The sequence below is a fragment of the Magnolia sinica genome, chromosome 16, assembly GCF_029962835.1.
Source record: "Magnolia sinica isolate HGM2019 chromosome 16, MsV1, whole genome shotgun sequence".
Taxonomy (NCBI): domain Eukaryota; kingdom Viridiplantae; phylum Streptophyta; class Magnoliopsida; order Magnoliales; family Magnoliaceae; genus Magnolia; species Magnolia sinica.
In genome coordinates, this window is record NC_080588.1 from 71,671,738 (window position 1) to 71,695,423 (window position 23,686).

General features: G+C 41.3%; 2 protein-coding genes across 6 annotated transcripts; both read right to left on the minus strand.

Moving 5' to 3' along the window:
• Positions 1-230: 230 nt before the first annotated feature.
• On the minus strand, positions 231-9,759 carry LOC131229080 (cytochrome c biogenesis protein CCS1, chloroplastic). Of its 3 annotated transcripts, none has more exons than XR_009163163.1 (9): positions 9,241-9,759; positions 5,353-5,572; positions 5,154-5,265; positions 4,052-4,324; positions 3,037-3,302; positions 2,351-2,507; positions 1,785-1,868; positions 1,260-1,681; positions 231-737 (listed from the first exon to the last, which is right to left on the minus strand). XR_009163163.1 is itself a non-coding variant. In XM_058224943.1 (8 exons), the coding sequence occupies exons 1-8, from the start codon at positions 9,662-9,664 to the stop codon at positions 1,472-1,474; spliced, it is 1,746 nt and encodes a 581-aa protein (XP_058080926.1). In that variant the 5' UTR covers positions 9,665-9,759; the 3' UTR covers positions 1,017-1,471. The 3 variants fall into 3 exon arrangements, 1 of the variants encoding a protein (XP_058080926.1); XR_009163164.1 differs by having other exon boundaries at positions 232-718; XM_058224943.1 differs by lacking the exon at positions 231-737 and having other exon boundaries at positions 1,017-1,681.
• Positions 9,760-18,960: 9,201 nt separating this feature from the next.
• Positions 18,961-22,797, minus strand: LOC131229321 (probable galacturonosyltransferase-like 1). 3 transcript variants are annotated; one of them, XM_058225246.1, is made up of 2 exons: positions 21,628-22,797; positions 18,961-18,984 (listed from the first exon to the last, which is right to left on the minus strand). In XM_058225246.1, exon 1 carries the CDS (start codon positions 22,704-22,706, stop codon positions 21,687-21,689), a length of 1,020 nt encoding a protein of 339 aa, XP_058081229.1. In that variant the 5' UTR covers positions 22,707-22,797; the 3' UTR covers positions 18,961-18,984; positions 21,628-21,686. The 3 variants fall into 3 exon arrangements, with proteins under 3 accessions (XP_058081229.1, XP_058081227.1, XP_058081228.1); XM_058225244.1 differs by lacking the exon at positions 18,961-18,984 and adding an exon at positions 19,446-19,692; XM_058225245.1 differs by lacking the exon at positions 18,961-18,984 and adding an exon at positions 21,401-21,510.
• Between the last annotated feature and the right edge of the window lie 889 nt (positions 22,798-23,686).

Consider the following 23,686-nt stretch of genomic DNA (forward strand, 5'->3'; position numbering starts at 1 on the left):
CATCTATCTATCTATCTATCTAGCAAAGTTACTCCATTACATCACTTAAGTAATGTAAGAGAATGCAAATATAAGTACGAGCATTTACAACCAATGGTTGACATTTAACCCACTAATCCTCATCAATGATATATATTTTTATCTGCTCCATAAAAGTATTTTTGTCATTTTAAAATGTTGATGCGAGTAGCCCGCAAACAAACCAAAGTTCTGTTTCCTAAAATGCATCTTGTTGCATTGATATGAGATACATTGGGACTTCAGACTTTGGGTCTGGGTCATCTTCCAAACAACTTGACCATTTATATGATAATCCCTTTACCAAAAAGTAAAATCTCTTACATTTAGACATATTGTACCTCCGATCATTTGAATATGGAAGGTTTTCATACCCTTCAAATAATCAAATGATTGAAATACTTCAATCTGAGAGTTTCGGGTATCCCCCACCAACAGTCAAGCCCCTGATATATCATGATATAGATGTTTTTGGCTATTTGGAAGGACCCGGATGCAATAGCTGATGCCCTAATGTTTTCAGGTGAAATACTTTACTAGAATATCAAATAACCCTCTTAAAATTGTGTTTCCACCCATCTATCCACTTCTTGCAAACTGCTTCCTCTCTCCACACATGCCATACCTGCTTGTAGCTTCTTAACTATCATCCCTAGAGATTCTCTTTACATGCCCATCAAACCCAGCTACCATGTAACCTCTGAAATGTGGAGAACAACCTGAAACTGACAAATGCAGTTTAAAATTCTGCAAATATGCACCTTAAATGAAGATGGATGGTCAAGGAATGCCCTCTAACCCCTCAAAACAAAGCCAAACTGGTCAAACATTGATAAAATCATTGATCAAACAATCAAAATTGGTCGAACATATCAAAGCTGTCAAATACGGCCGTATCAGGTTAAAATCAGTCAAACTTCAAGTTGCATATTCATGATCCTATGCCTTGACTATATGTCACATGGTATGATGGATGATCAAAAGGGAAGCGATGAATGTGAATGAAGAGGGTATGCCTCAGCTATCACAACAGTTCAAGCAGCAGTTTTGGGTTCTATAATATTTTACAACACTGCTCGTGTTTCCTAAAACCAATGATATTAAATTGAAAATTGAAACCATTTAAGTGACATGATCCTTGGAGTATACCAAATGTACAATGGATATACAGAATCAGTGGAACCAAGATCTACGTACCAAAGGAAGAGAATAATCTGTGTAGTTTTAAAGCAATCCCTCACCAGTTTTTCCCGATAAGTTGTAGTCGTAAGTGCAGGTTCTGCTCTTGGAAGTTCTTGGGTGACTGAGAAATGACTCATGTTTGAATAAACCAAGTTGAAAATTACCTGAAATGAAGCAGCGATGATTGCAACATGTCATATGGCCAACTGTCTTTTCAAACACGAGCTCTCAACTATCTCCACTGCTGAAATTTCTTTGCATCACAATGCCTCTAAAACTCGCCAGTGATGCTTTCGGACTGCTCGGGAAGAGATGAATCTATTGTTATTGGTTGACCAATCAAGCCGTTGAGGGGGTCCCCAGAGCCTACTATTTCTGGAACCTTATCGAGTAGGTGATTCATCTCTTCTGGAAACTCAAGCTTCGCCCGATTAGTCTTCCCTCCAATGACCAAAGTTGTTCCATCTTGCAGGGCCCATATCTTTAAAAAACCAGTGTAACGAATCAAATGTTAGATACATAAACAACTTCTTCTTTTTTTCTTTTTTCTTTTTTCTTTTTTTTTTTGGGGAGAACTGTATTACCTGCGAATGAGATAAATAACTGATGCAAGTAGTGAGCATCAAAGCTCCAAATCCGGCATATACAATCGGCACACCTGGGTCCGTCTGATCAGTGGGAAGAGTTAGTTCTATATTAACTAAGGAGCTACACTAAGCTCACACACATGTATAAGGCATCTCGACCCAAAGCTGTCCATCAAGTCTGTCTGATCATTTCGATTCTTGGTCACGATAATCAGAACAGTCAGCTCATTAGGTGGCCCACAACTTGCAAGAAAAAAGTGGACGGTTGAAAAAACTTTAAGCAGGTTTTCCAAGCCATCCACCTATTTCTAACATTGTGGTCCAACTGACAAGTGGACCAGCCTGTTTTCCAGGCCATGGAAATTATATAGTGGGACACATGATGAAAAGCTTAGTCCTCATGTTTGCTTGCCACAATGGCACATGTGCTGGTATGTACGTGACCTGCCTTTACAAGCATGTGGACTTAAGCAAACAAACCTCTTAACTAAGTACTATTACATGGTTGATCTATTTGTTTGAAGGTGTTATCAATCCTTGACCGAGACACATTGGGTTGTTACCTTCAAATTAAGGCCGCTACTACCAATTGCATCTTCGATCACAATTTTTACGGAATCGATTTCGATTGGAAGTTTTGAACTAGGCCGGCGGACTCCAGCAAATTTCCCCTCTTGATCGTACAAGATAATGGACTGCAGATCACGTGCAAGCATCGATCTGACTTGCCAAAGAAATAAACATTTCAACCCACAGAAATTCCTCAGATGGATAATAAAAAAGAATACAAACATGCATATGTAAGAGGGCTGAAACTTGGGTTTGGGTCAACTCGAATTCAGGCCTCAGCCCGATTGACCAAATCTGAGTTCAGGTTGGGTCAGATTGGGTTTGGTTATCAAGGTACTTGGGTCGAGTTCAGGTTGAGCAAATTTGGGTCCGGTCTTGTCAGGTTGGGAAAAATCACCTGTGCTTGGGAAGGGTCAGGTAAGGTAGGGTCAAGTATAAAGGAATTCAGGTTGGGTTTGGGTTGGACATCTTGGGTTGGATTTTGGGTCAGGTTAGGTCAAGTTGTGGGCTGGGTCCTCTTGAGGTTGGATTGGGTTTGGGTTGACCCTCAACCTGATCCAACCCGTCTTAAATGCATCCTAGCAAACAATGACTACACCCACACAACCACATGAATGCATGTGCAAGCACACATATGCACAAGCACGTGCGCACATTTATATAAGAGTATGAAACATACATTCCCTTCACATCAGAAGAATCGGTGTCTCCAACTGGTAGGAATGTCCCGTAAAGCTTCTTGTCTCCATTCACCTTCAAAGGTGCCATAGCCAGATTGTAAGGACCTTCACCATCCTTTAGTATTTGAAGGGCTGAGATACTCCAATCCGTCTGGTATATTGTGATCCCTCCATATCTTAGTGGGTCATTTACACTGATTGTTTTCCTCATGACTTCTTTCCCGTCCAAGTTGAACAGTGAAAGATCAGTGTGGAATTGCGACACCTTAACATGTAACAAACAATGAGAGAAAAGAAAGCAAAAATAGATACAACTATAGATAATACAACACGTGCAATAAACATGGAGAGAGGGAGAGTGATTGAGCAAGAGAAAAGGGGAGAGAAATTTGAGGGAATGTGCTGGGTGGCACTCAAGAATACAAGCAGAGAGAGGGGGGGGGGGGGGGGGGGTGTTATGGGTTGGGCGGCTTTGGTTAACCCATCCCTTGTATTTTGTTACTGTGGCCCATTCAAGGTTAGTTCTGCCTTGTTCTTGGGCTAATGTCCATGATGATCCAGCACAAGAAATGAACAAAGAGGAGCTCAACATAGCCATCATGGTGGGCCTACATGACCTTTGTCGCACAGACTCCCAACGAGCATTAAGGAAAAGGTTTAATTTACTGAAATGCCCCTATCATTTTGCAAAATCCCTTCTCATGTCCTGCATCAAGCTAATTGCACAGGTAAAATTGTCCCGTTTTGTGACAAAATCTAAGCCATTGAGTGGCTTATTCCAGGTGAAATCTCAACCGTACAACGGAAACAAGACATGTATTTATGTTCCTAAAATACCCGTAACTTCATCTAAAATGTCTCCTATAGTCCTTAAAATATTCAAAGTTATCTGACATTCGGAAACTAATTGCTGGGGTAAAAATTTGCAAACACTACTCGCTTATATATAGTATTAATAACTTAAATGATTGATTGAAGATGAACCAAACAACTAAAAATTCAAACAGTTTTTACCTCTCCACTATCATAATAGTCCATGTAGAATCTGTTAACATGGACTTCAGTGTCAAAAGCCGGTGTAGGAGTAGAAAGGAAGCCACTTGGACCCAGTACATCCCCCACAACGAAATTCAGTCCTTGAGGAACAGTCACTGAACCTCGAAAGCTTCCCACAGCACTGAGAGTTGCTCCTCCCATTATCAGCAACATCGCCAAATGTACTCCAATGGGGGCAAATCGACCAGCCAGCCCCTTGAAGGCATACAAGGATGGCCCTTTTAAGAACACCTACATAACTCAAATGATGGATGATGAGCAAGAATTTTGCACGGAAACAACAAATGACTGAATGACTCTAGCGCAAAGATGGGTTGAATGAGTAAGGAGAACACAAGAACTATTTACAGAAATGGGTTTTGCTAACATCTCCACCTTCATGGGCACATTAGCGACATCCCAAGCCTTTTTAATGACCATTTATTCAATAGTTCCATTGGAAGCAAGCCATGGTGCAAAAATCATGCCGATCCGATGATCCTAACCCTATGAATGAGCAACCATCTGATTTAATCAAATGGTAATAATCATCAAACAAAAGTGCTAATTTGGAATCATAAGCAATACAAAGTAGGATCCATCAGACAGATGATTTGAGATGATGATTGGACCTATTTTGTTTTTCTGCTCAATCTTGACTGTCCATTTTCCATGCTACTGATCGGATGCTTAGGATCATCCAATGGGCATGATTTTTGCACCATAGGTTTCCCTTAGTTGTATGAAAGAGTGAACAGTTCAAATAGACAATTGGGTTTCCCATGTGTCATTAAAAAGGTTTGCAGACGTTGCTAACATCCCCATGAAGGTGGGGACGTTAGCAAATCCCTACAGAAATAAATAAAGGGGCCCATTTTCAACTTTGGAGATTGAAGCCCAAAATACAAAGTGTATGTAATTAAACAGTCGGTCATGTAAATAAACGGTCAATAGACCATGACACCTCCAATCAACATGCAGAACAGCAGGATTGCTAACCACCAAAAACTGTGTGCAAATACATACAAGCAACATGGGTATGCAGATATATAGCATAAACCATAAATGCATGACTCTATACCTCATATCCTGCACCCATCAAAATAACACCCAAATCTTGAATTGAAGCCCGCGGCAGAGAGTCCGAGAATTCCTGCTTGCGAATAACATCAGCTGAATGCAAGAAAGACCATCTGCATATACCGATTGAGTCTTGTTAACTAAAGCTTCATTGATTCACTTCCATCTGAAGACATGAGATTTTGCAGAGGGGAGTGGACCTTCTTGCAACTTTAACCAGAGGTATCTGTGTCGTGTAAGTACAGGCCATGAGCGATGCAGCGAGAAGAACCAACATTCCAAGGAAGACAGGAGAGGAAAACATGTGGTCGAAGCCGAGCCCAAGAACCCATCTCCAAGTGAAAAATCCTAGGACTGGATTTTCTTCTGGATACTTCTGGAAATAGAAATCTGGGGCCTCGCCCTGATCTATGAATGTGCCTGAATATTCAAATAAAAATAAAAATGAAAGAAAACAGAACAATCCATTCTTTAATCGAAAGTATCTACTTACACAAGCTATGGAAAAACACAAGTACCATACAGATACAGGGCCAAAAGGCTTGGAAAAACTTTGAAGTTCGATCTACCAAAACCAGAATGAAAATTGGCTGGCCCATTTCCAACTTCAAATGAGTTTAAATCCATCAATTAGTTTATAAATTATCGGATAATATATAGTTTTTTTTTTTTTCTGAAATCCACTCTGGTATGCATCATTAGGAGTGTTCTTCCTGAAGGCCAAGTGTTTGGTCATTAAATGGCCCAATGTACTCAAAGAATTTGCAAATAGAGCTATTGAGTTGTTTTGGGGATCTTGTAGGTTTTTCTTTTCTTTTCTTTTCTTTTTTTGTTAATGGGATGATGCCCCACCTTGCAGTTGCTTTTTCCCCTGCTTTCAATAACATTCTCATTATCCCTCAAAAAAAATAGAAAATGGGAAAATAGAAACAAGAGGTTCTTGTGAATGGTTTATTTCACAAAATGAAAGAGGAGATCGGGCTTGTTCAACAACAACATAAATTTAACAATGTTTTTGGAAGAACGTGTGAATTGAATTGCAAACATTCAGTTTAATCACAAGGAAATGATCAAGTTAATGATGTTTCCAGTTCTTCATATTAAAGAAGTAGCCATCAAAACTACAATTTCAAAAGTAACACAATTGCAGTTTTGGAACCAATACCCTCAATCTGAATGTTGAGAAAGGAAATTACAATTTCATTAATTCCAATTCATTAAACTAATCCAAATAATCCAATTTGATGGCAAGGGATGGAAAGGAACTCAAAGTCCAACGCATCATCTTTAGAGTTGCAAACTTCCTCTCTTTTTTTATCTCATCGATTCCGAATCCATTGCAACTAAATTGCTCGAATCCTTAAGAATGAAAAATACTAACTTCTTAGGAAACATAATGCAAAATACTAAGTTCTTTGGATTGATCAAATCTTAGATCAACCAGCTTTTGTGGCCATTTGGTTGCATCAATTCCCCTCGATTTTGAAAAGAACTCGTCCTCGAGTTTAAACTGATGGTTTGAATCTCTTGAGAAGATCCTCATTTGTAGCGCGTTTTCTTCAGCTTCAATGGCAGTTGCCTGTGGAGACCTACACGCCAGACGGACAGCCTGTGCATAATACAACACTGAAATACATGACATCTCTTCTTTCACTTCTTGGTGGTCCTCCATGTTTTAAGCGTCCATTGTGGCCTTCCGACCTTTGTACCTTGATTGACATCGAGACAGTACCATGTTGTCGACTTCCATAGAGTTTGACACTAAGATCATAGCAGTATCCATCTCTTTGACCATTAAATCATCCATAGCTATTGATCCTTCAATATCTTCTACAGTGTCATTTGATGGTTGATCGTCCGATTTCATTGGTGCTTCCTCCAATCGGGCCATTGATCCATCAGTAGGTGCATCCATAGATCCATCGAACAAGCCAACAGTGGATTCCTCTCAAGCCACCACACTTGCTTCAAACGTGTCTTTCTTGGGAACTCTAGAGACAATGGATTGAAGTCCATAGCACTTTTCCCGTCCAGCTAAGGGGCGCTTGAAGCAAGCTCTCACCACCTCCTTGAGTTCCTTGAATTCTTTTGCAATATCTACCTTCAATGTTTTCGTATCCTTCTTGAGTTTCAACAAATTCTCTTCCCACATCTCCTAAACATTCTTAGCCGTTTTTGACATTTCCAAGCAAGAGGATGCTTTTGAGTAGCCGACATGTGGTTGTTATCTTTCATAACATTGGGACGGTTGTTGAAAGGAAACGCCATAAGGAGCCTATGAAGATGGTTACATGTGATATGAAGGATGACCGTGACAATCAAAGTAACCCAAATAAGAATAATGTGACGAATATTGATGGGCATGGAGTTCAAATAGAAATAATTATATGAGACATGTGAACATCTTCTTGTTCATGACAACTCTAAGAAAGAACATGAAAGAATGTGGGTCGAACTTTAGGCTTGAGCTCCACATCTAAGGCTTTTGCAGTTTGGGATGGGTTTTAGGGTAGAAAAAGGGATTTGATGGGTTTGTAAACAAAGAAAAGAGACAAAATATTAGGATTTTGGGATGGGAAGAAAGAAGGAAAAAGGATATAGGGAAGATTTAATGAATAGGGAAGTTAGGAGGAAAAGAAAAGAAAAGAAAAAAAAAAAAAACAACCTTGTTTTTCAATTTCCCAAGAGCGGAACTTGCTTTAATACCAACTAATGCAAAACCTAAAAGCAGATGCAAATAGATCAAAGAAAAGAAGAAGGAAATTGTGAGAAAGAACCCAACAATACTGTAGTTGAATGCTAGAACCGTGGTCAACCCCCTCTCCAAATCTTCTACCAAATAGAATAACAGAAAGAAACCTGAAAACCGAACTTTTATTTCATAAACATAAAATGACCAAACCACACCTAGATCCCATCACTATCATATGGGCCTTATGTAGATGGACCACAATTCACTCAAACAAAGTTGCATGATCTTGGGCTTGTTTGAAAGCTAAATTAATGGGCAATCAAACGGAACCAATTCCATGTCATTCGGACATTGTTTGGTGCCCCAAAACTGGCCTACCAAGAAAGTGATGAAAATACAAAAGAGAATTATTAACCAAATCACGATTCTATCTTGCCTTATAGACTAATTAAATAAACTCACCCTATGAAATTGATGGTCATACGATTGATCCCATGGGCCTCAGAATTTAAGTTGATCGTTGATCCCATCGAATTGATCTTTAGACAGTTGATTTGGTCTAAATCACCAATAAAGACAATTTAAACGATTGGATTGATCAGATCTTAGACCAAGCAGCTTCTGTGGCAATTTGGTTGATCAAAACATGTCAAGAAACGGTCATCCAAACACTCTTAAGTAGAGCCCGAATCACTTCTTTTGCACAATTCAATTTCCATAACATGAAAAGAGAAAAAGAAAGAGAAAAACCAATGCTTTCTCAATTTCTTTCTCAAAACCAAACCAAATAAATGAATTCCCTAGAAAACATTTAAAATGAGGAGGTTTGCTCCATTCCATCCGGATTTATTGCAATATGATATGTCAGGAATTCAGTCTTTGAATCTGGGCATCTTCCAATGATCCAGACCATTTATACAACAAGATTTAACTTCTATGGTGCAAAATCAACAAATAAAAGCTCTCAGTTGGATTATTTCAACCCTTTGATACTTTCGCTGTTTGGCTTTGAATATGAACCGCGTAACCTTTGAATAATAAATGGATTGAAAATAATTCAAATCCGAGTTTATATATATATTTCGGGTGTCCCCCATTCAAGGGGAGGCCTATCAAATAAACAGTTTGGGTCATTAATAAAAATTCAAATCCAACGGCTAGAATGCAAAAACGTATCTCATTGCAGTACATTGGGATGTATTCAAGCCAACTTTTAAAAAGAAGAACTTTCATAAACATTCAAGAGCAACCCAAATTCATTCATTTTGTCAAGCTAAGTTCTTCTTAGTTCTAGAGAAAACACAATTCAATTGTCGTAGTCTTCTTCTCTTTTATCAAACCCATGGAAACAAAAGGAAAGAAAAGTAGAAGTAGAAGAAGAAGAAGAGAAACATACCCAAAGCCATAAGGCCTGCAATGGTGAACATCTCTCCAATAGCCAAAGGGAGGTTGGAGAGACCTGATAGAATCCTTCTAGGCATCTTTCTAAAGAAACCCACGAAGGAAATTCCATCAGATATTCTGAATTCGGGGGGACTGCCTTCATTCCCTTCGGAAACTGAAGGGGCGGCATCGGGGACGGTTATCTTCTTGGGCATTGGCTTGTTTTGCCTATCTTTGGAGGTTTTGAGCTTGCACCCAATCCTGAAAAGGAGATATCTCTTATTCCTACTGCGGCTACTGAGAGTGAGAGTGGGGAGATGATGGGTGTTGAGGAAGAGAGGTGGAGAATTGAACGGTGCTGATTGAAGAAGACGTGGGGACTGTTTCAGGGTTTTGGTGGGGTTTAGAAGATCCATTGGCAGAGCTTGCAGAAGCATTTCTTAGGAAGTCGTAATGTGAGAAATTTGAGTAGAAAATCTATATACGGAGAGAGAGAGAGAGAGAGAGAGAGAGAGAGAGTTACAATGGATAAGGTACAGTCAGTCATATGATATTGGGTTTCAGACTTTCAGTTCATATCTTCTTTAGATATTTTTTATCCCTTAACATATGTCCCACACACCTTTACACGTGCCTATCTAGCTCGCGTGTGTGACATCTAAGCCATGATAATGTGGGACCCGCTATCGAGTGGCATGATAAGCGGACCATCCATCTTCGTGTTGAGGATCACGTTACGGACGGCTCAGATGTCCCACAATCTAGACAAGTTGGTGCACTCCCGCCGCGAGGGAAGGTGTGTCAGGGCCCACCATGGATGGACCATGCCCAAAGAGTCTCCCATGTTGGAAGATCCAGGCCTTCCAGTCCTTGGCCCTTTCAAGTTGAATGTAGGCATCCGCTGTATTTTTTTCGCTGCCGCATATTTTTAATCTTAACCGTCTGTTGCGGCCCATCAATTGAAGGATCAGGATTGTCCCATTAGGAAGAACATTTGTGGGTAAGATCAGTTGGGCCCATTAGGAGAATCAAGCTGTTTAGTCATCAAGTGGGCCACCTACATGGCAACTCTATAAAAAATTTTGAATAAGGCACTTTCCAACGGTCCGGATTCAACCCGCCGTTTTGGCCCACCCGATGACTTGTGTAATTTTCAGAAAACATGGACCATTGGGGCCCACCTGATGAATTCGGATACGGCATTCGTGACATGTATCTCCGGTTGAAACGGCCAGTCTCTCGATTTTGCCAGTGGACTGGGCTTGCCCATTGGACTTACAGGCCCAGTAATTGGACATGGATCCAATTTTTGAGGAAGCGGGTTGCGTCCTGCCCCGCCTGGACTCAAATCGGTCCAGTAAGGGGCTCCGTGGGCCCCACCGTGATGGATGGTTTTATCTACTCCGTTCGCCCATTTTTCCAGATCATTTGAATGCAAAACAAGAAAATGAGGTAGATCCAAGGCTCAAGTGAACCACAAAGTGGGGATTAAAATCCCACCATTAAAAACTTCTTCAGAGCTACAGAAGTTTTTGATCAATATGAAACTTGCTTTTTCCCGTTCATCCATGTTTTTTTAATCTTATGAACAGGTTGGATGGAAAATAAACATCATAGAGGGCCCAAAGAAGGTTTCAATAGAGGGCATCATTATCACCGATGCTTCCTATAGGGTCCACTTGAGCCTTGGATCTGTATTATTTTTGGGCTCATACTCTCAAATAATCTGAAAAAATGAATGGAATGGAATGGATAAAACCCATACATCACATTGGAGCCCATAGACCCCATGCCTAGACCGATATCGCAATCTCCTTCCAAATTTGGCTGATTTGGGCCGGGTCTGATTTCAGGCCTTAAGGTGAACAGGCTAGCTAGGGGTTTCAATGGTCCGGGCTTGGGCCTGTCAAAATAAAAAAATCTCATCCATCCAAGGGATAGTCTACGACCGAGTCCTTGAGGATAAGCTATCCCCAACCAGTGGATAATTTCCAAACTGTCATTTGTATGGAAGATCTAACCCATCCAATAGGCTGCCTCACCCTAAGAATCACCACGGCACAGAGAATCAGCCCCATCCATTCACCCTGAGGATCATCACAACACAAGAATCAGACTCATCCACTCATTAGGTGCACTGCATTTGTATTTTGTTGTTATTCATCTGTGGCTATATATTGTTTTATATGATGTGGCCCACTATATCAATGGATGGGACTGATTTTTATATAAACTCATTACCATGGTGGGGCCAACCTATTGGACAGTATGGATACTGTACACACAACAAGATAGTTTGGAAGTTACTTGCAAGGTGAACGGTACGGTAACTTATATAGTCCAACCAGTTGGATTGAAGAAGTCTTATATCTCAGGTGAACTACTCACTCTATGGCTCTCTGGGCCCAACATGCTGTATATGAAAAATCTACTCCGTCCATCATGTGTTAACCCCTATGTTCACCGTACATTCAAAATATCGACCTGATAAAAATTACGGGAGTGCCCCACTAATGGTAACAACTTAAAATCACCCTTAAACCTCTAAACTCACTTGCTGTGGCCCACCTGAGTTTTGCACCAAGATGATTTTTTTATTCCCTTCACATGGCTACTCACACCTGTTGAACAGGTTTGATCAAAGATACACGCCATGGTGCCCCAAACCCAAACCTATAGGTATTGGCTAATCCACCTATTTCCCCTTACTGTGGCCCACTTAAGTTGTGGATCTGTCTGAATTTTGGCTCCAGCACCTATAATTGATTATAAGACCTGACGGACGGGTGGATTTAATAAATACTGTGTCGTGAGCCCCAAAGAGGTGGTCTTAGACTATTCCAGTCCTTCAAAATCCATGTGCTGATGCATCCTGGTTCAAATGTCTACTGAGCACGAGGGAGGGTGAAGCGGATTCTGTGTGTGCGCGCCTACCAGGGAATCCGCTTCACTCTCCCTCGTGCGCATGTGTATATAAGCATGCTCTCATATCACTTTTGCACACATGTCTTGGCTGTCTAATTCGAATGGCCCATGTGATGGGCAATCACATGAAATGCTTGATCTAAAACTCTAGTGTACCACAGTATAAAGAGATACAAATCAAAGGAAGAAATTATTTTTATTTTTCATGGCTCACCAAAAATTTAGATCCAAGTAAAAGTTGAGTTGTACGTGATTTCATGATCATGCTGTATCACATGAACCCATTCAAATTTATGGAATCACATCACGTGATGATTTCTCAAAAAATTTCCATGAGTGCATGGCTGGGCATTGCATTCGGATATATATACATATACAATGCTTAGCTGTACACTTGTTCACATGGAGCTCATGTGAATTTTTTGAGAACTCATCATACGAGGTCAACCTCAAGGGATGTCAAGCTGTGTGGGTCCCACCGTGATGTGTGTCAAGCATTAACACTATGCATTTGATGGGTCCCCTTCGAGTTATGGGATAACCTAAAAATTAGCAAACTCATGTAAACCATATCATCTAAAAGTACTTGGTGAATATATATAATATTACTTTCACATGAGTGCGTACTAAGAATAGGACTGCACACGAATTGGGCTAGCTCGATTAACTTGCTCGACTCGACCCGACCTGGAACTAAGTTCGGGTCGGGACGGGTCATTTTCTTCGGCCGAGTTAGGATAAGTTCCAGTTCAGTCCGAAACCCGACTCGACCTGGCCTGACTCAGCCTATATATATATATATTCCTAAATTCTTATCCAATTACCCTAATTATTTACAGCAGTCCAAGCTATCCAAACGTGGGTCTAAAACTAGCTCGAACTCGCCCAAATGCTGACCAGGCCAGGTTTGGGTTGGACATGTTGGCCCGGTGACCGGGCCAGGCTAGGTTCAGGCTGGTTTGGCTGGTGACCGGGCCGGGCCGGGTTGAGCCTAGTTCGGCCTGATGTACACCCTAACTAAGAAGCTAACCCAAAAAAAAAACATATTACTTTCACAAATATAAAGCCACGGGCATGGATCTTTCATGGGATCCATTCAATCCATCACGTAGGATGCCCCATTTTATGAAAGATCCATTCGATCCATCAGGTAGAATGCCCTATATTTAAACATTGAATCAATGAATCATGATCATCCAAAACTTAAGTAGGCTAAACGATAAGAAATGGCTGGGATGGAATGCTCACCCTTAATTTTATATACAAATCCACCCCCCAGGTTTTTATACACTTTCGCATTCATTCATCTAATGTACATCATTAACCAAAGTCACGGTATTCAGAAACTTAGGAGGGCCATATCATGTGAACTTATACATATGGGTATAATTTATATGAGCTTGTTGAGTAATCTTGAATTCTGGATTCAATGCCCAAAATGGGGTGGCATTCGTGGACTGTCAACCCCGGGTGCGGATTACATGATGACCGTACCACCACTTACCTCTGTGGTGGCAGGACTCATGTATGCGTTCATACCAGCGGTTTATAGCTGTTTTTTTCTTTTTCAAAAGGATCATGAGTTGGAATCCATTACCTCAGTTTTGAAATGCACTCTCATTCTCTTTACCATTGAGCCCATACCCACTGCGAGAAATAATAGAGATTAACAAGTTTTATTTGTGTTTTTCTCTTCACTCATGTATGTATCACCTTACACCCAGATCCATAGCTCAACTGGCAGACTGACTGGAGACACCTTGTTGCAACACTCGAGGTCATGGTATCGATTCCTAGCGGGGGTGGCTAACTTGGAGTGTGTATACTGACACCTTGGAGGATGGTAGTGGCAGGGTCACCCTGCAATCCATGTCAGACAATTCCATGTAGCTTAAAAGGTGTTTCCCCCGCTTTAGGGAAAGTAACCCGGGTAGGTACCTGATTGTTTTACTTCCCATAGTCTTTCAGTCCCATCGCTGCTTTGTCCTTGTTACACACTTTTCATCATTGAATCCGGTTTCTCTGACCGTCACAAACGGGAGATTCTTGTTCGCTGCAATTTGACTGGGCATGTCATCGCATACTCCAATTAAGGCAATAGATAAGGTTAGTGAAAATGTGGAATAATTAAAATGTTAACTCAAATATAAGAAAATAAAAAAATTTTATTTATAACAAGTAAAGAATATAAAAAAATAAAAAATTTCCATTTATAGCAAGCAAATAATATAACTTTTTTACTATTTGAAGTACAATGTTATAATCTAGCATAGAGTCTACACCATTTAGTAGCGGATTGGCTGGTATACCCCTGTATGTGTTGTGCAAAGAACATGCGTTGGCTAGCCTTTTTTTGTCTTTTTTGTTAGCTTGTTTGTACACCCAAAACCATAGCTCAAGTGGTAGACTGAGTGAAAGATACCCCGTTTCAACAAGGTCTTGCAAAGAATATGTGCTGACCTCCTTGAGCTCTGAGTTGCACCAACCATTCAAAGAGCATCAAAGTTACATGGCCTCGCAATGATGTATTTATTATAGCTACGCTCTTCATCAATTTTGGGAGTTCATTTTAGATAATCAGCCCAAAAGTGAGTCATATCCATAGCTCACTTGGACCACACTACAAATAGCGGTGGGGATGAAAGATGTCCATGAAGTCACACAGACATGGATGAAAAGGAAAAACAAATATTATATTGATCAAAAACTTCTATGGCTCCAAAAGGGTTTCAATGGTAGATGTTCAATCCTTGTTGATTTTTACCGTGTGGTCCACTTGATCTTTAGATCTGTCTTATGTTTTAGCTCTAGCCTTAGAATAAGCTCACCAAATGGATGTGTACTAACAAGCTAACTCTTGGAAAAAAAAAAAAAAACAAAACAAAAAAACCTCACCAAATGGATGTACTGTTTGGATACATCACATGCATCGTAATGGGACTCACAGAACTTGGTGACGTCAACACATCAGCCATGTAAGGTGGTATGTGGTACACCAGCCAATCGGCTTCCCACCAATCAAGAGTTCAACCTTATCTTGTAGAGTTTTATCTTTCCTGCTACTTGAGTATCAGATGTCTCTATCCTACGAACGTACACCTTCAGATGATCCAGACCTTCCTTTGGGTGATGGGACAATCCTAGCCACTCAGTTTACCCTCGGGAGGATGCAGATTCCTCCTGGGCAAGGATGCTAGGTGAGGCCCACCATGATCTTTGTGAGATCATTTTAGGACATGCAACCAAAGATGAGTTGATGCACGAGAAGGAAAATTGGCTAAAGAAATTCCTATGGTTGTATCCTACCTGGGCTCTACCTTGATGTTTATATGCCATCCAAACCGTTTATAAGGTCATTCCCACTAAAATTAAGTGAAAACAATTAAAAATTAGCCTGATACATAAATTTTATGGCCATAAGAATGCTTCAACGGTGCTCACTAAATCTCCACTGTTTCTTCTCGTGTGGCCCACTTGAGTTTTGAATCCACCTTATATTTAATTGCATGTCTAAAATGAGTTCGCAAAACGGATGGACGGAGTGGATTTCACACAAACATCACAGCATCCCTGCACAGGAACTTCCTGCTAAAGCTGCTTTAGCTGGAAATCCGTGTTCCCCTCCCAAATGGTACCAGTTTTTGTTTTCTTTACCTACTGGGTATGGACTGGGCATGACCCACCTCACCAAGGGCGGCGAAATAATGCGTTGAGATTAGATTGATAGGGCGGTAAATTTCCAACAACATAATGCCACCAGTTACTATCTCGCCACGTCATTTCACCACATAAAATAGGTTGTTCCAGCTCGATACCATCAATAATTCTTAACTATTGTACAAAAACAGATTAGGTGGGGGTAAGCTCTTCACCACACAATCTGTGTCCTAACCTTATTTTCTGAATCCGGAGAAAACAGCTTAAAGTGCCTAAAGTCACCCTGTCCATCAGCTACAATAGTACTATTCATACCAAATAGCTCGCTGCATGTGGACAGTCCAAAACAAGTTCCTAAATATAATTCAAATTCATTGTCACATTTTTTGAGTTTATTAAGACGGGTCCCAATAAGGTGGAAGTGAATTATGTGGTGCGTTGATGTCACCAACTTTTGTGGGTCCCACCATGATGTATGTATTATATTCACACAGTCCATCCATTTCGAGAGATCATTTTATAGAATCCACCTAAAAATAAGGCATATCTAAGCTCAAATAAACCACACCACATAACGTAGTGGGACAATGGTACCCACCATTGATACCTTCTTAGGGCCCACCATGATATTCATTTGCCATCCAACCTGTTTATAGGGTCACGCAAACCTGGATGAAGGGAAAACACAAATATCAGCTTGGTCCAAAACTTCCGTGGCCCTGAAAAACTTTTCAATGGTAGGCGTCTTTTTGTGGTATGGTCCACTTGAGCTTTGGATCTACCTATGGGGCCATACCCTTATATAATCGTGCAAAATGGATGGGCGGTGTAGATATAATACATACATCATGGTGGGGCACCAGAACTTGGTGACGTCAACACACCATACCAGGGTGGTCACCACGCAATCCGCTTCCCTATAAGGTGGGTTGATGTCCTTTTTGAAGCACCATTGAAGTCCTTTTGGGAGGTATGAGTCGTTCTGGTACTGCGTTTGTATAAGAAATTATTAATACACAGTATCATCCCATACATGCCGTGTACTGTCATAAAGATGATTACATTGTACCGTTGGATGAATGTATCATGGTGCATTCTATCGTAACTCTCCGGTACATGCTTGTTTAGTAAAGTGAATAATGGGGTAGAATTGGAAGTAGTTTGGGCTGTGGGCTAGCTTTCAAGGATAATGGCTTGGGCTCAAACACCTGATCCGAAGGCTGATACCAAGCTTAAAAATCTAGGCCAAGGCGTCCAGATTATGCTAATGTTGCTTGGTGTAATTATTAAGTGACTCACTCCTATACAAAAAGAATGAATAGTTAATAAGTACTCCACGACCTGCCCTGTGCAAAATACATGCGTTGGTTGTGCCACAAATGTTTCAATGATCAAAATCATGTGTATTGTGGGGCTTGTTATGGATGGAGGATGTACTCCCAAAATTTCTTAGATTGACCCATTTGAAACCTTCCATCATTTCACTCTTTTAACTTGATAGGGCCGTCAGATGGTGCTTAGAGGACAAGGGCCCGGCTAGGGACAATCTTGGCCCGAGCCTAGCCCAACCCATGTAACCCCTACCATGAGCATACATGACAAGGATTTTAAAGCAATTAAAAGAAGATTTTTGTAATTTAGAATAAAGCTATGTTTTAAGCCAAATAACTGCCTTATCCTTACTGAAACAAACATACAGTTTTCGACTTCTCTTTTCCTCTCTCATTTAGGGCGATAAGATTAGTTATGCAAAAATTAAAATGAGCCCATTTACATTGGTCGCATGTTGCAATGCAAAGAAGACCCCTCATCTACTGGGGCCCATATAGGTTTTTCATAATCCGAAAATCAAATGATTGGCCTATATAAAATGAGCAAAACAGTTGAATGGTTCTGACCGTCTGATCAAAGCGACTTTGAGCTCAGCCATTTCGTAATTGAGGCCCACCAATTTTGAACACAAAATTGCCATCAGCATATTGAAATCTGCCAATGTGAATCGGTCCATCATACACCAGACTCCCCTCGATAAATCATCCTTCTTTTTAAAACTCATTGGAAGTTTCAAAAACATGGCATCGGTGATTGCTTATTATTCTAACATTTAAAGTTTTTTTTTTTTTTTTGAAGATAGGGCATCCCCACCTCTTTTTGAAGTGAGACTAATCCCTGCGGATACACACGTAATCACCCACAACCACCTGTATCAGGTAAAGCCAAGGAGGAGAATTGAACCCTCACCAATAAGGAGCAAACCTAAGGTGAAGACTATTCGCCCAGACCTCATTTAGAAAGGAAGAGAAGAACTTCAATGCTCTTGGCAGAATGTGCTGAATGATGCACTCAAGTGATGGTAGATTCCATAATTTAGTCGGTCTAGTTTGAGTTGACATCGACCACATTTACTCGTTTGCAAGTGCCTGCGTATCAAAGGCCATACACTGCCAGAGTATCAAATAACTCCGAAACAAGAAAACAGCGTGCTTTGAAAGCTTATAAATGCTGAAAAGCTAAGCGAGAAACAAAGAGAGGACTTTGATACTCTGCTGGAGAGTGACATGTCATACCCATGCACTCTGATGTGGCACACGCAGCAGGCATGTCATTCAAATTCAACCGTCCAAGTTCTGGGCCCACAATCATGTAAAGGATGATTATACGATACAGATGATGATAAGACAGGAATCCAATGAAAAAGAAAAAGGTGAGTTACTTAGTATTTTTGCAAGGCATCACACTTAATACCTCTACAGTCAGAAATTGGGCATGTAAATTGCATCAAAGACCTGTTTGGTTTTTAATTTAATTTCCAATGAAATGCAAGGTAAATAAGCCATTATTAACATTTTCAGATATTTGGTTAAACAAGAATTATAACTCCTAATTCAAGAGTCATATACTTGTAAAGAAAGTAGATAAAGTATATGATAATCATAACATCTTCACCTTATAAAATTAGTATTTTTTCAGTAATTTCTTAATAAAACAAATAATGTAATAAAATTATCATTGCAGTCAAATATAAGTGATTTCACCACATAATTACAAGAGTAAATCATCCCATTTACCATTGTAATTAGAAAATCAAATAGATAAACTCAATATAAACTAACTAAATTATGGAACTGCTAAAATCATATTGCTTTAATAGGGGTGGCCTTTGATTCCTCAACACCTGATTGATGAAAACAAGACCATGGATGTGGATTGCGATTAGTCCATAGTAACACGAATCGTGTACAACAATGTGATACCAATAATCAAAAGTAATTATTTCTCTATGTAAAATGATGATATTTTCTATTATTATGAGTCCTACATCTGATACACATGTTGTCGCATATGTCAGAAGGAAATATCTCAATAGAATGAATCAATTGAAAAAAAAAAAAATAATACTCCACACCTAATTATACAAATTTAGAGAGCTGCAGGGATGAGGTGCGCATGACATCCCTTTGTTTGAGATAGTTTTTGCCTCTCGTTTCATCAAGAGGTGTAACAAGTTCGCAACATGCTATCCCTAAAATACGATGTCTCAAAAAAAAAAAAAAAGCAACAATAGAATTTTATTTTATTTTTCGAAATACACCTACACCACATGGATGACAATTTTTTTATTCGGCCGTATGTCACTATTATATATACAAGAATTCTTCACAATGAATGCAACCATTGGATATTTTTCATTCTGACCTGTTCAATAAATATCTACCAACCTGTCCATATCGAGACAGCTTATTTGAATTATTTGCATGCCACGTGTGGAACTTATAAGCAATTTCTAAGCGCCTGCGTGTTGACCATCACACTCTGCCAGAGTATCAAAGTTCTCCTCAAAGCAGAATAAGCCTTGGCGTCGAATTTCCGTAACAACTGTACCCTACATATTTATTATATGACTTCTGTTATTGCGAAATCGTTCATACAAAATAACAAATCAAAGAAACCGACAAAGAAAAAGAAAAAGAAAAAAACAAAAACGAAAAAAAGAAAAAGCATGCATTGTAAGAAGAGCGTGACAGCAAGATCCACACCCAATGGCAGAAACTGTAATAATCCGATCTTTCCTTCCCATTCGTTTTCCATCTGCATTCTTATCTTCCTATGCTAACTTGCGCAGAGTAGAATTTATATAAACAAAAAGAAATATATACTTGAGGAAAATTGTAACGTACCCTTGGGTTGCAAATTGCGGATGATAAGCGATCATGGATCACTCCATTCGTACCGTTGGAATCATGGGTCCAACATGGACGGTCGATTAATATGACTCGTGGCAAGTATGCATTGTGGCCTGTAATTTGGACGGTTCTGATTGAGCCTAAGTACAACATGCACACTTGCGATGGCATGCATGCTTATGATCTTCCGTAGTCAGCGGAGTATGGTACAACAATCCTCAAAGCATTGAGAATCCAGGAAGAGGATTGCCTGTGCCTCTGTTGGCGGAAGCTGTGTGGAGCCCATAGAGATGCCGGTGACCAATCCACTCCTTCCATCAGTTTTTCAAGGCCGCAATAGGATAAAAGTCATAAAATCGGACGCGGCAGTTCTGTGGGCGGGCCCACCGTGATGTATCTGTTTATCCAAGCCGTCCATCCCTATTCTAATATCATTTTAAGTCATGAGCACAAAAATGAGGCAGATCCAACGCTCAAATAGACCACACTCCAGATGACTCTGGCATTTAATACTTTGTGCAACCGAGCTTATTATTCGGTGTGGTCCACTTGAGCGTTGAATCTGCCTTATGTTTGTGCTCGTGCGTTAAAATGATATGAGAATAGGGATGGACGGCTTGGATAAACAGATACATCACGGTGGGCCCTCCCACAGAACTGCCCGTTCAGGGCTAGAGACGGGCGGGGGTAGAACGCAATCCGCGTCAAAATCAGGCAAATCCAAAACTCATGTGGGCCATACCACGCGAAACAGCGGGGATTGAAGGCCCACCATTGTAAACTTTGTGGGGGCCACGGAAGTTTTTTTTATAGGATGATATTTGTGACTGCGGTTTATGTGAGTGGTAATAATTTTATGAACAGTTTGGATATGGCATATACATGTCATGGTCAGCTCCGGTTTCAACGGTGAACGTTTCCGTTCCCTCTGTCTTATTTGGTATGGCCCACCTGAATTTTGGATCCACCGATTTTAAGATTCCTGTCCTATTGTGGTCTTGCAAAACCGATGGACGGAGTGGATTTATCACGGCCATCTCTGTGGGACCCAGACAGCTTCCGACAACAGGAGCGTAGAAATATCTCTGTGCCCGGTAAAGGCAATTCACGTCCGAGATTTTATATAATTATTAAAAAAAAAAAAAAATCATGCGGAAGCAAGGAAAGAAAAGAAGAAGAGAAATACTTCTATACTCTGGTAGAGCGTGAGAGATGATACGCAGGAACTTAGAATTACTTAATGGACTATAATTAATAAATTAAACCGTCCAATTTATCTTGACCAGTGAATTCTATCATCAACCGATAATTATGCTCATTAGATTATCTGAAAAATCAGATTGGTGGACATTTATTGGGCGGTTGAAAATGAAAAAAAATCCAACGGTTTATCATCACGAACAAGTGTCCATGAATCAGAGGTTAGCATTGTTCAAGCAATTTGATCGTCGACAGTTATCTGAATCTAGTCAGTTTTGTTTGAGTTAATATATGCCACGTTTACATGTTCTGAGTGCCTGCATATCAAGCGTCATTCGCAGAGTATCATAGCTCTTCCAAAACGAAAAACAAAACGGGATGAGAAAGGAAAACAAAAAAAAAAAAACGAAAAAAGCAACCTTTGTTATACGTACGGTGCTGGCCATCGCCCCAGGCCGCGGGCTAAAGTGCGACAGCGGAGCAGTGAATCCGGTCAAGAATCCAGAGAGAAGGGGGTCTGCAGCAGATCGTACGGCGTCCAGAGCGCGTCCAGAGGGCAGGGCCGGTTCGCGTCTAGCCGCTCCCACGGTTTCCCCTTCCCACTCCAATGCAGGAGGCTGACCGGCCCGGGGTGCAGTTCCCGGCACACCCCCCTCAGATTGTCACCACCGAGGCCGTGCTGGTTCCATCTGTGATCAACGGCGGCGATCTCTCCAGCGAATACGAGCAGAAACGGAGGCAGCGATCCCAGCTTGTAGATCCTCATCCGCTTCTGCAGCTCCATCCACTCCTCGATCCTCGCCGTGTATCGGCCCGCGCGCCAACGGTCCAGATCGAGCAGCATTACGCCCGTGTTGAAGTAGCACGCGCGCCTCCCGGCGAACGTTAGCGAAAGGACCGGGTTGGACCAGAAGGCCGGGGTGAAGTAGGAGGTGAAGTTGGCGTTGCAGTACTCGGGCGCGGCCAGCACGGCCGAGTCACCGAGTCGAGTCGCGGCGAGTTTCGCAATGTCGTCGACCAGGATGAGGTCCGAGTCGAGGTAGATGACTCGGAGGACGCAGACGGGGAGGAGCGAGGCGAGGTAGGAGCGAGCGTAGTTGAGAGGGCGGTCTAGGGCGGCGCGGATAGAGGCGGAGATGAGTCCCGACACGGTCGAGTCGTTGAATCGGTAGACTCGGAATCGGAGGGAAGGGAACGAATTGGAGATGAGTCGAGGGAGGTGGGAATAAGATGACGTGCTGAGGAAGTGGAAGTGGATGTTCTGGGGGCAGGAGGAATGCTGGAGGACGGAGAGGATCACGGCCATTGATCCTCGAAGATAGGCCGCGTCCAGGGTCATCGCCACGTGGACGGTGGATGGGTCGCAGAGGGGGTTGGATGGGATGGGAGGGCAATTTGGAGAATTGTAGAACTGAGGGGCTTCACGAAATTGAGGGGAAGCTTTGGCATTTGCGCGTAAAAGCTGCAGAGAGAAGAAGAGAGCGAGCAGGAGAGGGTGCGTAGGTTTAGGCATGGCGGGGGTGAAGCTTAAGAGAGAGAGAGAGAGGGTGGGCCTTAAGCCTTCTAAAGCAGCAGGGAAAGAGAGTTGTCCTCTTCGAGCCCAGGGTTCGTCAAATCACAACGGGCTTTGTTGCTGGGAAGGATTGCATAGTACGCCACCGCGTATTCGCATGGCATACGCGGGTTTCAGTTTTGAAAAGAAAACCACTTGGTACCTCGCGCTAGGTAACAACTGGGTTTCTTTCACTGACATGGGAGAAAATGCTTAAATTTCATGAAATCCACACCGTCCATCGTGAACAAAAACCATTTCTGGGCCTTGATCCCAAAAATTATGATGATTCAATACTCAAATAGGCCAATCCAAAAGAATTTATACCTAAAACCTCTAAATTCACCTGATATGGCCCACATGAGTTTCAGAACACTGATTTTTATTTTTTTTCCTTAATTCTTCCATCCTGATGAGACACATCAGATTAGAGGCAGATCAGATGAAATATAAACACTGTGGTGGATTGTACACAAAACTAATGGTGGAGGTTTCTTCTCAAGTATTTCCCTTGGTGTTTCTTGCCTAAGTTTTCGATTATAATGATTTTTTAATTTTTAGTTACAATGAGATAGTCCTACCAGATGGACGGGGTGGATCTCATGGAAGTTTCACCCATATGTAGCTCTCAATCAGCAAAATCAATCCAGTGGGTATGCAAAAGTGACAGAGATAGGCATGCAGTGTGTGGTAAGCTGGGCAAATTTTCCTAACATGGCGGCTGGACTTTGATTGGCCCATACGATGGTGGGATTTGATTGGATGACATCCATCATCAAAGATGGGCCATGTCCAGTGTATTTGAAAAACTTTTTAGCCCATTTCTGGCAAATAGTCTTCCGGCCTTACCTCTTGTTGGAGCCGTTTTAATGTGAGAGAGGCAGAACAGTACCCAATTCACGTGGGTAGACACCGATTGCCTTTGCGGGGATTTGTCCTAA